The sequence below is a fragment of the Leptonychotes weddellii genome, chromosome 8, assembly GCF_054177405.1.
Source record: "Leptonychotes weddellii isolate Sample4059 chromosome 8, ASM5417740v2, whole genome shotgun sequence".
In the NCBI taxonomy this organism is placed as follows: Eukaryota; Metazoa; Chordata; class Mammalia; order Carnivora; family Phocidae; genus Leptonychotes; species Leptonychotes weddellii.
Window position 1 is genome coordinate 74790293 of NC_138376.1, and position 16942 is coordinate 74807234.

At 41.8% G+C, this 16942-nt stretch overlaps 1 protein-coding gene across 3 annotated transcripts in view; it reads right to left on the bottom strand.

Annotated features, from left to right (window-relative positions):
* The window catches only part of FAXC (failed axon connections homolog, metaxin like GST domain containing), a 74774-nt gene that overhangs the window by 46843 nt on the left and 10989 nt on the right, over positions 1–16942 (bottom strand). For all 3 annotated transcript variants that reach the window (XM_081828708.1, XM_081828707.1, XM_081828709.1), the window contains one exon: positions 9188–9384. In XM_081828708.1, the coding sequence (XP_081684834.1) occupies positions 9188–9384 (197 nt within the window). The remainder of the gene's footprint in view (positions 1–9187; positions 9385–16942) is intronic.

The following is a 16942-nucleotide window of genomic DNA, read 5'->3' on the forward strand; positions in this document are numbered from 1 at the left end:
CCGCCCTCAGATCCACGCCCCCCCCACCTCCCAAGGCCGGCTTCTGCACCTTCTGAGGCAACCCCACAGAAAACAGGAGAAACGCACTTCCAAAGGTTTTGAGGCAGAACCGTGCATACCCATGGGGACACCAGGAAGGAGGCACAGGGACTACAGGGCTGGCTTCATTCTCTTTCTTGATCTGAGGAATGGGTATGCAGATATATGCTCTGTGTTCATTAATTAAGCTGCACCTTTTTGTTTCGCACAATTTGTGTATGCGTTTTAGATTTTACTATATCAAAGAGTTGTTTGAAAAAGAAAACTTTTGCCTTTTTGACAGAGGATTAGGGAGTAGATATACCTATCTAATGTTGGTATAAACTATATAAATTATAAATATTATGTATACGATTTGCTCTCCAGAAAGCCTGGAGAACTATTTCAGTTTGGGCTCCAGATCTCTAAAGTGAATACGAAGACCGAAGGAACTCAGCTGAGTCACTTTTCCCATCTGGGTGGTGCCTGTGGCCAACTCTCCTGTCCAGGTGTGGCCATGGAACACGGAGACCCAGCTGAGCAGCAACTCAGTTCCCGTGGGCTGCCGGCTACAACACTCGGGCCTCGGCTGATTAGGGGCTCTGAACCCATGCGACTGCAGGAATGTCTCTCTGGCTAATAGTGTCGGTACAGAGAAATTAAAAGGGGTTCCTACTGAAGGCTGAGAAAAATGTAGCTGTGGGAGTGCCAACAGAAGATATTTTAGTTTTACCCCATAACGAGCAAAAAAGATGTACTAGCAGTCGTCTCTCCTCTTAGTGTTGGTTCATAGAACAATAATGGCCACTTTGAAAAAATCAAAAGACTGAAAAATATTTTTACAGAGAAAACACAAGGAATTATAATAAATGATGGCTATTTTCCACCTCAATTTTTTAAAGAAAAAAAAAAAGTCCCTGAAATGTTGATCATTTTGTATAATTCTATTCTTTCCACTGTTCTTTCCTCTATAAAAAAGAAAATAAGAAACAGAAGATTTCTCTAAAAGTTTTTAAGCATTCCTGATTTTTACTGAAAAGTCCTACAACCAATTTCAACATAACTCTCTGCACTATACCCAAAACTCTTCTTTATCACCTTTTTAAAATAATGCCTACAAATCTTATTAGAAAGCTTTGTGTCGGGAAGCCTGGGTGGCTCAGTCGTTAAGCATCTGCCTTCGGCTCGGGTCATGATCCCAGGGTCCTGGGATCGAGCCCCACATTGGGATCCCTGCTCCGCGGGAAGCCTGCTTCTCCCTCTCCCACTCCCCCTGCTTGTGTTCCCTCTCTCGCTGTGTCTCTCTCTGTCAAATAAATAAATAAAATCTTAAAAAAAAAAAAAAAAGCTTTGTGTACCTCTTTTTTATAAGTCTCTCAAAATAAAGTATTGAGTCAAGAAATGGATTTTGCTGAAAATAGGAAAAAGTACATCGCAACGGTAACTAATACATACGGACAGAGAAGTCAATGGATCTTTTGACATAAAAGATCTCACATTTACTCTGGTAAATTCTTTATAAACATGCAAACTAAATACTTTCCTACTTGCTCTTCTTTTTACACCTGCAGTAATTAAGGTTATCAATTTTCTCATTCCATTAGAATAATTCAGCACTTTGATTCAAGTTGTACTGGATTGAAAGGCACAATAAAAGAGCTAGACCATCCTTGATTATTTTGCAAGTCCATGAACTGAGAATAAAACTAAATTATCCCAAAATAAGCATGACCAGGTCATAAGAGCATCCAGGAAGTGTCTAAAGAGTAAAACTGAGGAATGTGGTGGCTCTAAACTGACAGGTTGATGTGAAAAAATACATTCTTTGTAGATGAATTACACAGGTTTCATCATAAGCCTAAGTGATCCTGAGGGATGAGCAGAAGCTCACCAGGCAGAGCAGAGGAGGAAGGGTATGCGTGAAGAGCACCGGCCGGGGGGCACAGGATGCCTGGGCAGAGGATGGAAGGGTGGGCCAGGACCAGATCTGGATGCGCCTGAGACAAAGGGTGATGAACTCTATTTTGGAAGCAAAGGTGAACCACTGAAAGGTTTTAAGCAGACAAGAAATGTAATCAGGTTTGAGGCAATGTGAAGGAAGGGCTGGAAATGGAGAAACCACCAGTAGGAAGGCTGGCTAGAAGACTCTGGCAAGACCTAAGAACTAGGGCAATGGGGGCAGAGGGAGGGTGTACAGGGAATGCAGAGGAGAAACTCTGGGGTATGAGAAAAAGAGTCTATTGACCAAGAGTCTATTGACCTATTAGGTATAAGGAGAGATTAAGTCTTTTCTCTCAGGCCGATGACTTGAGAGAGAGATTAAGTCTTTTCTCTCAGGCCGATGACTTGAGTGAGAGATTAAGTCTTTTCTCTCAGGCCGATGACTTGAGTGGATGATAATGCCATTAACCAATATGGGCGGGTACACACCAGGTGCGACAGATGCAGATGATGAAGGACGCATCAAGCTGTTGCATTTGAAGGCCCCATGGAACCCCCAAATGAGAATGTCCAGAAGGTTGAGAACTCAGGAGACAGGTTTAGACTCAAGATAGAGAACTTGTGGGTGAGGGCATGTCAGCGAGAGTGCTAAAGCTGTCAGAGGAGAGGAGTCAACCTAAGGAAGTTGCTAGGGTGAGGAGTGGTGTTAGGGAATCCACAGGTCAAGGGCAAGTTAGAATGTGAGAAGGCCAGGCTGGAAGGGTCAGCTTGGAGAGAAGCAGAGACACCTCTTTCTCTGAGATAGAGAGGAGGAGAGTGTCGCAAGGGGTAAGGGGCTGCAGAGAGGTTCAGAGTTCCTGCCAAGTGACTTCAGTTTCCTCCATAGAGCAGGAAATGGGGGCATGTGCACAGGATGAGGATGCAGTGATGGACAGAGAGCTTTGCACAACTAATGGGTTCAAGTAGCAGATGGGGATGGAAGAGGCACCTGTCCCGGGTCGCACAGCTAAGCTGGAGGAACCCCGACTAACGCAATGGCGTAAGGTTCTCTACCTCCATTAGTGGGTGGAATAGAGGGCACAGAAGGAGGAACACTGGGTTGATCTGGAATTTTGCAGCTAGAGGTAACCTGAGAAACTATCTGGTCTTCCTCTCTTCTCTTTCCCACCCTGCTCTTGATTTCTTTCCTCTTTCACTCCCTGTGCCTAATATTGCAGCCCAGTGTCAGTGAAGAGAAGCAAATGAGGGCCAGCCAGGCTCTGTAAGGGTCAATCCCTATGAAGTGGGTACAAATTTTAAACACCAAAGAAAATGGGTAATTCATGGAATCCTAAATTAATCACTATAGGCAGCAAACCTCATTTACACATGCTTCCAAATCCTTAAAACCAAGAATCCACTTCCTTCCATAACCAAGCTTCCGGCAAACTATGAACACTTGACCGAAACTACTCTTACCCAAATCAATGATACCTCCTTGTTGCAAAATCCAAATAAACATTCCTTCTTTTTTTTTTTTTCTTTTCAAGGAGCCCAACACGGGGCTTGAACTCATGACCCTGAGATCAAGACCTGAGCTGAGATCAAGAGTCATATGCTTAATTGACTGAACCGCCCAGGTGCCCCTAAACATTCTTTGTATACTTCTCTTTCTTTAACTGTCTGCAACATGTGACACTGTCCGTGTCTTTCGTAGAATAGCTCTCCGTTAGCTTACATCTCTACTGCTTTTCCCACCATCTCGTGCATGTTCCCAAGATCTTCATCACTATTCTTCCTATTTCTTATTCCACACTTGTGGCATGATCTAATTCACACCCGATATTTCACACTGATGATTCTCAAACCTACACCCAGCCCAGACCTTTGTCCTGACACCCAGGGATCCATGTGAGGGGTCCTCAGGAACTGCAAACCCATATTTCCAAACTTGGACTCATGATTTTCCTTCCCTTCAAATCTGCTTCTCCTCACCCAAGCCAGAAAGAATCCCAGGACTCGTTCTTCACTGCTCTCTATCCCTCGCTCCTGATAGCCAGTCACCCTGTGAATTTGCCCTTTTCTCCAACTCAATTAGCATGTAGCTCAGCCCTTCATCATTTCTTGGCCCTGAGCACAGTGGCCTCCTAACAGGTCTCCTGACATCCCCTAAGGCCCTTCAGAAATCCATTTGTCCCAAGGCAGTCACAAAGAGCTCCTAAAACACAAACCTAGTCCTATCAGGCTGCTTCTTGGAGCCATTCATGAAGCCCCCTAGCTCCTGAGCTCGACACACTGCCCCCGCTCCCTACAGTCTGACTCACACTCAGCTGGCCATTCTCTGGCCCCATCGCCGCCCCCCCGCCCCACTGCCTCCTGTGCACCTGCCACACAGAATTACAAGTGCCTTCCCAGGCTCCTCGGTCTTACCTCTGAACTTTTGCAGATGCTGCTCCCTCTGCCTAGATATCCTAATCTTTCCCCTGGCGTCCAGCCCCTTCACCCACCACTGACGGTCCCTCGCTTCATTTGTGATACCATCTCCTCTGGGAAAGCCTTTCCCTCATCACTCCAGCAGGTGCTGGCTGCCTTTCCTCAGTTCTTCAAACTCTCCCCCAGCACCCACCGTCACGATGGCTCGACGTCTCCCTCGGCCTGGGAGTCACCAGAGGATGGAGACACCGTCTTACTGCCTCACTTCCCCCCATCCAGCATGGAGTCTGGCCACTAGGCGTCAGTCATTCATTAAGTTTACTGAAAGAATGAATTATTGATTGACATGTAAAAAAGCTTCACTTCTGAGCCAGCTACTGCTAAGTAGTGTTTCTAAGGGTTGACAATATTTAAATAGAATGAAGGAAAAAGAGAAATGCCTTTGAAGAATGAAGAAGGGGCTGACTGTTCCCTTCTGAGATCCATGTCACTCTCTACTCGGAAGAGGCCCACTGCACAAGGAGTCATGAATCATGAGCTGGTGAGGGCAAGGAGGGCCAAACTGGAAACTAGACGAGGCTGAACAATTAAGTCATCATTCTGAGAACCTCTTCCAGAAAGTTGATACTCATTTCCTTTAAACAACTGATGCACCTGATCTCTTCTGCAAAATGGGGTCAACGTTTCTCTTAAAGATTGATTACCTTAGTCAGAACAGAAGAATAAATACTGTTCAATATTTTTAAAGGAGGTCAAGAAGACAGGAAAGAAGAGCCGACCCCTGATGTTTCAATGAAGATATCTCTCCTTATAACCTAACAGGAGCCCTGGCCCATATCAGAGATGATATTAACATGTGGGAAAGTGCAAACCATGGCAATCTACTGTTTGATGAGTGAGCCTTAGCATGTGGCCTTCCTGACCACGGACGCCTTTCTCCATGTCCTGCTCCATCCCTGTCATTGTTTGCTTGTCTTTTAAACGCATGGGGTGCAGGAGCGTATGATAAGCTTCTGTGATTTCACCGAGTTGCACAGGCCCTAGACCACCCCCTCCCAACAGGAGCTCTCACTACATCTGAAATTAGGGGCAGGGGGAGCAGGGAAGAGCAAAACACATTAATCCAATTGTAATCAGGGAGAGAGAGACTCCTGGTTTTTAGATAAGATCTTGGGTAAGTCATTTTAAGTCATTAAGGAGAGAGAGACTCCTGGTTTTCAGATAGGATCTTGGGTAAGTCAAAGGATCCTACCTCCCCCATTCAGTGAAACTATACCAAAAGCCAAATTCAGAATTTAAAAATCATGGCCAACCTAGAAGCAAATTTGAATTCCCTGTTCTAACGCCTATATTTTAATGGATCAAAGTGGTATGACTAGATGGCTTGCCACAGTGCCCTCACGCCTCCCTACAAGACTCTTACCACACTAACGTGTCATACAGAAGAAGCCGTAGTGTCTGTTCCCAAAGCTCGATTTCATTCCACTAATTTGACCCCATGTCTCTCGTACTGCCCTTCATACCAACTTGCCTGCATTGGATCTAACTTAAGCACTCAGTGGAACAAAGAGGATAAAAACCTGTCTTCCTCATGTTCAATAATAGTCATGCAAGTGGAACAGGCTGGTATGGATTTCAAGTTCAAGAAAAACCTCTTTCTAGCGTGTGCTTATTTGAACAAACCAGAGTGTGCTTATTTGAACAAACCAGAATTAGAGCCTTGGGATGATGGGATGGTATTTATGTAAAAATGCCAGTTTTCCATTGTCTTTGCTTTTCAGAAAATCATACCCGGAGAGTTTTTACAGTTTCAGACCAAAATAAACATATCTGAAAACTCCAGATAATTCGAATCAATGGAGTCAAACAATTGATTTCATCTCCTGCACCGCTATAAACACAGATACAACCTTGGAGATCATGCATTGTCAGAATTTAACAAGCTCTCATGAAAAGCTCATCCTTACATTTTTCTACAAATGGTGGTCCATTTCTCATGCTGGCCCCAGTTTCCATGGGTGCACATTTTGTGTGTGGCCTCTGGGATAAGAAAGGGGGGAGCAGGAGAGGAACCTGATGAAGAGTGTCCACATACTCTCCTTCTCAGACATTTTCTTACTGGAGGGACAGGCGTCTTTTCTCCTTTGGGATTTAGAGCTCTAGGGAAAGCCTGTTCAAGGTCTCTCCAAAGCAAGAACATAGCTAAAGGTTAGGAAACCTTATGAAACAGAGGAAGGCTTGCTTTCCTTTTGCTGCTAGGAACCAAAGGGAACTGAAGGAATTAGGAATTTTTTTGAAAGTTCACTGGCCATTTATATCTCTGTCAAGATCTGACCTCCCACCTTCACTATTTCTTTCTCAAATTAACCTTTGAGGAGAAACACATGAGAAATAGTAGCTAACTGCCCCCCTCTGAAAATGTATTTTGTAATCAAAAAGTTGATTAGAGAAACAAAATTATCCTTAAAAGAGTTGCTGTGTGACCTAAGCAACTCCCCCAAGCACTTGGGTTTTTATGGTCCATAAAATTAAGATTCTTCCCTAGCAGGGTACCACCTCCCAACTCTCCCACTCACCCCTCCCACCCTTCCCTCCCCCACCAAGAGCTGCCTCCCATCAAGTATTAGCTGGGGCTGGTGCAGGGAGAGAAGGGGAGGGAAAGAGCAGAAGATGAACTTCTACCAGGGAGTAAATATATAGAACTAGAACGTCTGCACACCCAGAGCCAAAAGCAGGGACAGGTGGTTCTTGGGAGTCTTGCTGGATCAAAGTCTTTCTGACTAGAATATACATTTCATGAACCACTATAAAAATCAAAGAGTTGTAGCACAAGTACTAACGAAAATGAAAGGTGACTTTCAGCGTCTTTTCAGTTAGCTCACAAAGCAAGAGCTCTCCGCATTAATGGGCCCATCAGTCAAACAAGGTAGCACTTTGGAGGACTGCATCCAAAGAAGGCACAGAGAGAGGGTCCGGGTGGCCCTGTGCTGGTTCTTCATTTCCCTCAATTGCTGCAAAGTGGGGACTGGAACCTGGCAAGAGGGAAGATGGGCTCTGTCCCATGGACTTTTCCCTGAGGCTCAGGACATCACATGCAGTCATCCGTCTGGCCCACACTCTAACCCCTGCACTCTAGAAGATGGGAGTCCCAGCAGTTCTCCACAGGTATCCTCAAGAAAAGACCCGGTTCATTCCAGGAACACGGAGTCTGTGATGATTTCCAGGCTAATCTGCACCCCTGCCTCCACTCTCTGCCGGGTTCCCTCCTTGCTTCCACCCCCCACCCCCTCACCTCTACAGTGAGAGGGGGAAGACAAGCGGCACTTCAGGTCTGCCCTGGAATAAACTGGGCAAGAACTGCAAGCAGAAAGAGAAATAGAGAGTCACTTAAAATCCAAGAGAGGGAACAGCAAGTTTTCTGTTTAGAAAGAACAAGCAAGTTTCCATTTAGAAAGAAAGCCGATTGATGAGATCGGAAGGTGATGGGGAAGAACCTTCTACAATCAACCCTTCACTGAGTGGGTATCTCTCAGTGGGGGAGGTGAAAGCTACTGGGTGAGCAATGACCCAGGAGTCACAATGAATGTCCAAAAAGTGGGCTTAACAATTCTTAATTAAATCTCTGGAATAAGAAAAGTTTAGAGAAATCAGGAAGAAAATTTCTCTTACCTACTGGGGTGTCCAAAAAGGTGCTAAAACTCCAGAAAATGGATGAAAGGCAAAGAAAAAGCCCACATGACAATGAGTTTGTAAACCAAGAAGACCTGTAGCTGTTTAACTCACAGGTCCTAGCCAACACCATACCACACGCAGAACACAGGCAACTCCTCCACACAGCGCATGATGGTTCAGACAAGGGACATAACCTAGGAGTCAGCCAGGCGGGACAAAGATACTCAGAAAGCACTAGTACACTTGACTTCTGGAACACGGAGAAGCTCTTGTCGTCTAAGGAAAACTGACGATAATTTTACAAAGCTTGAATAATTCATTTCACCTAAGACTTCTATCCTGACTTAGTCTTCTGTTCCCTCCTCTAGGTGTCTGATGTAATAGTATTTTACTTCCGCAATTTGTGCAGGTAAAGGGCAGAGTCAGTTGAAATATCTTCCTCACCTCAGTGAGCTGCGGTCTAGATCAGGGGTCAACAAAACACAGCCCAAAGACTAAGAAGTTTCTATATTTTTAAATGGTTGGAGGGGGGCCTGGGTGGCTCAGTTAAGTGTCCAACTCTTGTTTTCAGCTCAGGTCATGATCTCAGGGTCATGAGATCGAGCTCCGAGTGGAGCCTGCTTGAGATTCTCTCTCTCTCCCTCTGCCCCTCCCCCGACCCACTTGCTCTCTCTCTCTCTTTCTCTAAAATAAATAATAAATAATAAAAATTAAAAAGTTAAAAAAATTTTTTTAAATACATTTTTAATGGTTGGGGGAAAAAGTCAGAAGAATACATTTTGTATTAAATGAAATTCAAATGTCAGTGTTTTTATTGTTTCGTTGAAAGAGTCCTGCTCATCATTTCCGTGTCGTTCATCCATGCTGCTTTTGCATGACAACGGCAGAGCTTAAGGAGCGAAAGCAGAGCCATGGCCTAAAACAAAGCCTAAAATATGTGCTAGCTGGGCCTCTATAAAAAAGGTCTACTCTTGGTCTAGATACCTAGAAACTTAATGGTCATAACTTTGACCCCTAAATCAGTCAGAATGCAGAAAACTTTGAAGAGGTTGGGGAGTGTCTGAAAAGTGAAACAGAACTTGGGCTTAGTCCAAAGGCCAGGGACAGGCCCTGGGCACTCACCCAGCACACCCAGGGGACTCACCAGTAGAAGTGCTCCTCCACCATCTTGGTCACTGCTCTGGAGATGGCTCTTTCGTGAGGGCCAAGGTTTTTGTTTAAATTCACTCCAAGTTTCTCTTCCAGAAAGTCAATTATGAACTCTGTGCCAGAAACTTTTTCATGATTATATTCAATCCAAGGCATTTTCCCTTGAGCAGAAAGTTTTCCACCAAAATAATTCTAAGCAGAGTAAATTTTAAAAAGAGAAAAGCAATGTTTTATTTAAATTTCACTGTATGGTTAACAAACAAACATTTCAACCCTATATTTGATCTTGGCTGTACTTGTTCAAGTGAATGAACTCAGCACATAAACTCTTTAAGACCATAAATAGTCACTTTTGAAGGAAAAAAAAAAAAAGGATTTACCTCACATGAAGATATTACTTTACTCCCATAGATTTTATCATGAGCTCTGGTATATTGTTGCAAAAAAGACCAGAGAGGAGAGGTAGTGCTGAAATGATCCAGTTCGTCTAGTTATAACGTAAGAACAAGCCACAGATGCAAAACAGTGAAAATAAACCGTAATAAGGCTCACATTGGCCAGGCTACTAACCAAAGACCTCATCTGAAACCCACCAGCTTATGCCTAAATAATGCTTAATACCACTACACTGCAAACAAGCGGTCCCAGAAATTATAACACTTAGGTGTAAGAACATGCATCTAACAGATTCAACTCCAGTACCAGCTAAAATGTAGATTGCTGGGCCCCAGCTCAGATCAGAATCCCAGGAATGGTGCCCAGAACTCTGTATCTGTGATAAGTTCCCCTTTGATTCACACTCGTACTAGAATCTTACAGTGTCTCAGAGGACATGGTCCCAGATGGGGTGGAGTCAGGGTGAGGGAGTCACACACTTTATGAACACTGGGAATTAGAGCGACATTTGCTGCCCCCACTCCTTGGCCAGGCACTAGACATTTCCCTTGATGTTGCCCAGGAGAAATGCCACATACCTCTAAAAGTTGCTGGTACATCAGACATTCTTGTAATTTGTACACTAAAGATGTAAATTTACCATATAACATAGCACCTGTTTCAGATTAACTCTTTATACCACCCATATCATCCTAACACATCCCCTTCAGGACTCTTGTCATTTGCAGACGGATTCTACCCTGCACACTGGCATCAGAGGAAACTGTTTGCAATGCAAATGAGATACAAGATCTCTGCTGCTCAAAATTACCCAGTGGTTTTTAATGGGTCTATTCTAACCCCTTCCACACAGCAGTCTAGGCCTATACCTTCTAGCTGCTGCCCGCCTGCCCAGCCTCCTTGCTATCAACCCCTCCAGTCTTCTGAATTCCAACTGCCCACACCCAAACACATCAAAGTCTTTGCCACCTCTCTGACTTTGTACACGCTTTACCTTTTATAGGAATCCTTTCCCCCAACCTCTGCCAAGTCATATCCATCCTAAAATATTTAGTTCAAATTTCACCTTGTTGGTGAACTATTTCCCCAAGGTGCAACCATCACTTCCTTTCCTCCAAGCTTCCACTGTACAGTGTATATTCCCCTCTTCTTATAATATTACTGTTTGTACCTCTGCCTTTCCCTCTAGACCACCCCCCTCCCTGAGCATTTGGTACATTTTATCTAGACCCCTTTTAAAAACTGGAGTAACAAAAATTAATTATTGATTCTTATGGAAATGAAAGTTCTAGTAGGTTTTTGTCATCAAAAATTTTATTTTTAGATGCAGAAAAAGTATTTGACAAAATTCAACATCCATTCATGATAAAAAACTCTCAACAAAGTGTGTATAGAGGGAACATACCCCAAGAGAATAAAGGCCATATATGAAAAACCCACAGCTAACATCATACTCAATGGTGAAAAGCTGAAAGCTTTTCCTCTAAGATCAGGAACAAGACAAGGATGTCTACTCTTGCCACTTTTATTCAACATAGTACTGGAAGTCCTAGCCACAGCAATCACACAAAAGAAATAAAAGGCATCCAAATTGGTAAGAGGAAGTAAAACTGTCATTATTAGTAGATGACATGATACTGCATATAGAAAACCCTAAAGGCTCCACCAAAAATCTGTTAGAATAAATGAATTCAGTAAAGTTGCAGAATATAACATTAATATACAGAAACCTGTTGTATTTCTATACATTAATAATGAACTAGCAGAAATAAATATTAAGAAAACAATCCCATTTACAATTGCATCAAAAGAGAAAAAAAAATACCTAGGAATAAGTTTAACCAAGGAGGTAAAAGACCAAAACTCTGAAAACTATAAGACACTGATGAAAGACACTGAAGACTACACAAATAAATAGAAAGATATACCATGCTCATGGATTGGAAGAATTAATATTATTCAAAGGTCCATACTACTCATAGCAATCTACAGATTCAATTCAATCCCTACCAAAATACTATTAATATTTGTCAAAGAACTGGAATGAATTATCCTAATTTGTATAGAACTATAAAAGACCCTGAATAGCCAAAGCAATCTTGGGAAAGAAGAACGAAGCTGAAGGCATCACACTCCCTGATCTCAAACTATACTACAAAGGTACAGTAATCAAAACAGTATGGGTACTGGCATAAAAACAGACACATTGATCAATGGAACAGAATAGAGTGACCAGAAATAAACCCATGCTTATATGGTCAATTAATCTATGAGAAAGGAGGCAAAAATATACAATGGAAAAAAAGTCTCTTCAGTAAATGGTACTAGGAAACCTAGAGAGCTACATGCAAAAGAATGAAACTGGACAACTTACACTACACACAAAAATAAACTCAAAATAGATTAAATAACCTAAATGTAAGACCTGAGACCATAAAACTTTTTTTTTTAAAGATTTATTTATTTATTTGAGAGAGAGAGCATGAGAGGGGGGAGGGTCAGAGTGAGAAGCAGATTCCCTGCCAAGCAGGGAGCCCGATGTGGGACTCAATCCTGGGACTCCAGGATCATGACCTGAGCCGAAGGCAGACACTTAACGACTGAGCCACCCAGGCACTCTGAGACCATAAAACTTTTAAAAGAAAATGTAGGCAGTAATCTCTTGGACATCAGCCTTAACAATATTTTTCTGGATCTGTTTCCTCAAGCAAGAGAAACAAAAGCAAAAATAAACAACTGGGACTAAACTAAAAAGCTTTTGCACAACAAAGGAAACCATCAACAAAACAAAAGGGCTACCTACCAAAAGGGAAAAAATATTTGCAAATGATATATCCAATAAGGAGTTAATGTCCAAAATTTATAAAGAACTCCTACAACTCAATACTAAAAAAAGAATAATAATAATAATCTGATTTCTAAAAGGTCAGAGGACCAGGACAGGCATTTTTCCAAAGAAGATTTAGATAGCCAACAGATGCATGAAAAGATGTTCAATGTCACTAATCATTAGGGAAATGCAAATCAAAACCACCACGAGATATTACCTCACACTAGCCAGAATAGTATCAAAAAGTCAAGAAATAACAGGTATTGGCAAGAATGTAGGAAAAAGGAAACCCTCATGCACTGTTGGTGGGAAACTTAATTGGTGCAACCACTATGGAAAACAGTATGGAGGTTCCTCAAAAAATTAAAAAGAGGGGCGCCTGGGTGGTGCAGTTAGTTATGTGTCTGACTCTTGGTTTTGGCTCAGGTAGTGATCTCAGGGTCCTGTAATCAAGCCCCGCACTGGGCTTCATGCTCTGTGCAGAGTCTGCTTGAGTTTTTCTCTCCCTCTGCCCCTCCCCCTGTGTGCACGCTCTCTCTTTCAAATAAATAATAAATAAATCTTTTAAAAAAATTAAAAACAGAAACACCATACAATCCAGTGATTCCACTACTAGGTGTTTACCCAAAGAAAACAAAACACTAATTTGAAAAGATATATGCACCCCTATGTTTACTGCAGCATTATTTATAATAGCCACGGTATAGGCAACACAAACGTCCATCAATAAGCGAACGCATAAATAAGATGTGGGATGGATGGATAGATGGATGGATGGATGGATGGATAGATAGATAGATAGATAGATAGAATGGAATATTACTCAGCCATAAAAAAGAATGAAATTTTGCCATTTGCAACAATATGGATAGACCTAGAGGGTATTATGCTAAGTGAAATAAATCAGACAGAAAAGACAAATACCATATGCTTTATATGTGGAATATTATATGTAGAATCTAAAAAAACCAAACAAACAAACCAAAAACAGACTCATTAATACAGAAAACAAACTGGTGGGTGTCAGAGGGAAGGGATGTAGGAGTTAGGCAAAATAGGTGAAGGGGATCAAGAGGTACAAACTTCCAGTTATAAGATCATAGGGATGAAAAGTACAGTATGGGAAATATAGTCAATAATATTGTAATAACTTTGTATGGTGACAGATGGTAACTACACTTATTGTGGTGAGTACTTTGTAATGTATATAATTGTCAAATCATTGTTGTGCACCTGAAACTAACATAACATTGCATGTCTACTATAATCCAATAAAAATAAAAATAAAAAAGATCAACTGCTTGCTTGCTAGATAAAAAAATAGGAGACAACACTTTAGAGACACTATGATCAAATCTAATTAAAAATTAGAATTCAAAAAATACTAAAAAGAGAAACACAAAAATGTTTAAAGTAATTGGCAAGAGTATGAGATGCAGATGATCTTTCCAGGAACTTCAATTTTTCAGAATTGGTTATATTAGTGTTAAAATAAAAACATATCTTTTAAAAATAATACTTAATTTTCCTTAACTTCCTTAAATATATTCAAGAACTCCTGGCCTGTTTTATTTAAGCAATTGGAGTCTGACTGGCCCACTGAGGGTAGTTTCTGAAAGTAGTTTTGAGAAGAAACATGAAGAGGTAAATCCTCTATATTTTTCCTGAGCTGAAGTTCCCCCTGCAAGTCTGCCCTAGGAGAGAATCTACACTTACACTATATTATTAGCATAGCAGTGAAAGCCATAGACTTTGAGTTTAAAAATCTCATTCCATCATTTATTCAGTGTGGCCCTGGTCCTCCCTGGGTCTCCCTTAATCTTTCCTGGGCCTCAATTTCCTCATCTACAGAATGGGGATAACAACAGTTGCAGGAGTAAGTGAGAAAATGCACATGAAGTGTTTGACAGGTGCCTTCATCAGAAGTATTAACATCACCATCACCATTCTGAAATGGAGAATGTGAGACCTTAAAAGTAATCCCAGAAGAACCATGAGAGACGATGGACTCTGAAAAACAAACTGAGGGTTCTAGAGGGGAGGGAGGTGGGAGGATGGGTTAGCCTGGTGATGGGTATTGAGGAGGGCACATTCTGCATGGAGCACTGGGTGTTATGCACAAACAATGAATCATGGAACACTGCATCAAAAACTAATGATGTAATGTATGCTGATTAACATAACAATAATCAATTAAAAAAAAAAAGTAATCCCAAAGTCTTGGGACGCTGACTTGCTACACTAACCATGGTCCCCTCACTTTTCAGCTTATATACATCCATTACATTCACTGCGTCCCTGGAGCCATCTTGAAAGGTCTCCCACTGGCTACATTTCAGATAATTTGAGCAACTTTTGTGGATTAGAACACATTGGGAAAAAAAAATCCATGCATCCACTGTTATGAAATAATAAGAAATACATATGTTGGTCTCTGCCCCCAGTTCCCAACACAGAGCCCCTAAAAGCCTTATAAAAATTCCTAAGTGATAAGAGCACTAGGAGCATCTTTTGTCTTAATGAGGTGACTCTGGGTGGGCTCCTTGGATGGTTCCTGGGTGGTGGCTGGTCACCAGAAAGACCAAACCTTGATTAGCAGCCAGGAATTTTCAGCCCTGCCCCCCTCCTTCATCCTCCAGAAAGAGGAGAGGGGCTGGAAATAGACTTAATACTTGATCATGCCTATGTGAGGAAGCCTCCATAAAATCCCAAAAGTATGGGGTTCAGAGAGCTTCCAGATGGGCAGATACATCCATACGGGGAGGGTGACACACCCCAATTCCACAGGAACAGAAGCTTCCGCACTCGGAGCCTCCCAGACCTCACCCTACGTATCACTTCATTTGGTTGCTCATTTGTATCTTTTAATGTATTTTTAATGAACTGGTAAACGTAAGTGCTTCCCTGAATTCTGTAGAGGGGGAAGGATACAGTCCGTGGGACTGAGCCCTTAACCTGTGGGATATGACACTGTCTCTGGGTAGAGAGTGTCAGAATTGAATTAAATTACAGGACACCCAGATCGATCGTGTCACAGAGAGTTGCCTGGTGTGGAGGAAAACGTCCACACATTTGGTGACCAGAAGTGTCAGAAATGAAGTGTTTTATGTTAGTAGTAAAGGAGATTCACAGGAAAGAAACACACAATAGGGAAAACTGGGTTTTCTCCCATATAAAAAGGAAAAAACGGAGCACTTCCCTTTACAACTATGTGTTGTAGTTTTGTAGAAAAAAAATGTCCTTATTTTTTGGAGATGCATACTGAAGTGTTAAGGGGTGAAATGTCATGATTTCTGCAGCTTACTTTCAAATGGTTCATAAAAAATTGTTCACGATGGTTTATATAAAGAGAAATAAAGCAAAAAAGGCAATAATTGGTGAATTTAGGTGAAGGGCATATGGATATTCACAGTGCTAGGCTTTTAACTTGTCTGTAGCATAGAAAATTTTAACACAAAAAGACGGGGCGGGGGTGGGGGACAGACAAGATCAGCAAATAAATAGAACAATCAAAAGTTAGGGCTGGGGGTGCCTGGGTGGCTCAGTCAGTTAAGCGTCAGCTTTCAGCTCAGGTCATGATCTCCAGGTCCTGGGATCGAGCCCCACGGTGGGCTCCCCGCTCAGCGGGGAGTCTGCTTCTCCCTCTCCCTCTGCCCCTCATTCATACTAGCGCTCTCTCTCTCTCTAGTGCTCTCTCTCTCTCAAATAAATAAAATCTTAAAAAAAAAAAAAAAAAGGGGCTGAAAGCCAGAGCAGAGTTCCAAATGAGCCATTTTCTTTCTTTTTCTTTCTCATATTTAAAAAAAGTTATTGTGTGAAATACAGGCTTCTTAATACAACCAGTTACGGCAAACGATGTAGGCATCTTCGTGTGTGTCTGGAGAAATGTATGGAAGGGTGGCCCAGAGTGTTAGTGATGGCAATCTCTAGCTAGTAAGATGCCAGGTGATTTTCACTTCCCACTTACACTCTGGGTATTGTTTGAAATTCTTATAAGGACCATACATCATCTATATGTAATCAGAAAAAAAAGATAAAGATATTTTCGTTTTGAAAAAAAATTAACCATATCTGCAGGACCTCCCTGTACCTTTTCTGCAACTTCCTATGAATCTACAATTATTACAAAATGAAAAGTTTTCAAAATTGACCTACTAATATGTGTATTCTGATTTTAAAAAGATGGAAAGATAGTAACTGTGACCCATCGATCAGGGTTTAAAAAAAAACAAAAGCCTTTTAGTTTCTACTAATGGTCATCAAATATTTATTCCAGTCTCTCTTTGGTTAAAACGTAAAAAAAAAAAAAAAAAAAAAAACTTCAAATATAAAGTCGTGCTCTTAGGAATATGGCATTTTAAAATTTTCTTTTTCTTGTCTTTTTTTTTTTTAAAGATTTTATTTATTTATTCATAACAGACAGAGATAGAGAAGCAGAGGGAGAAGCAGGCTCCCCGCTGAGCAGGGAGCCCAATGCGGGACTCGATCCCAGGACCCCGGGATCATGACCTGAGCCGAAGGCAG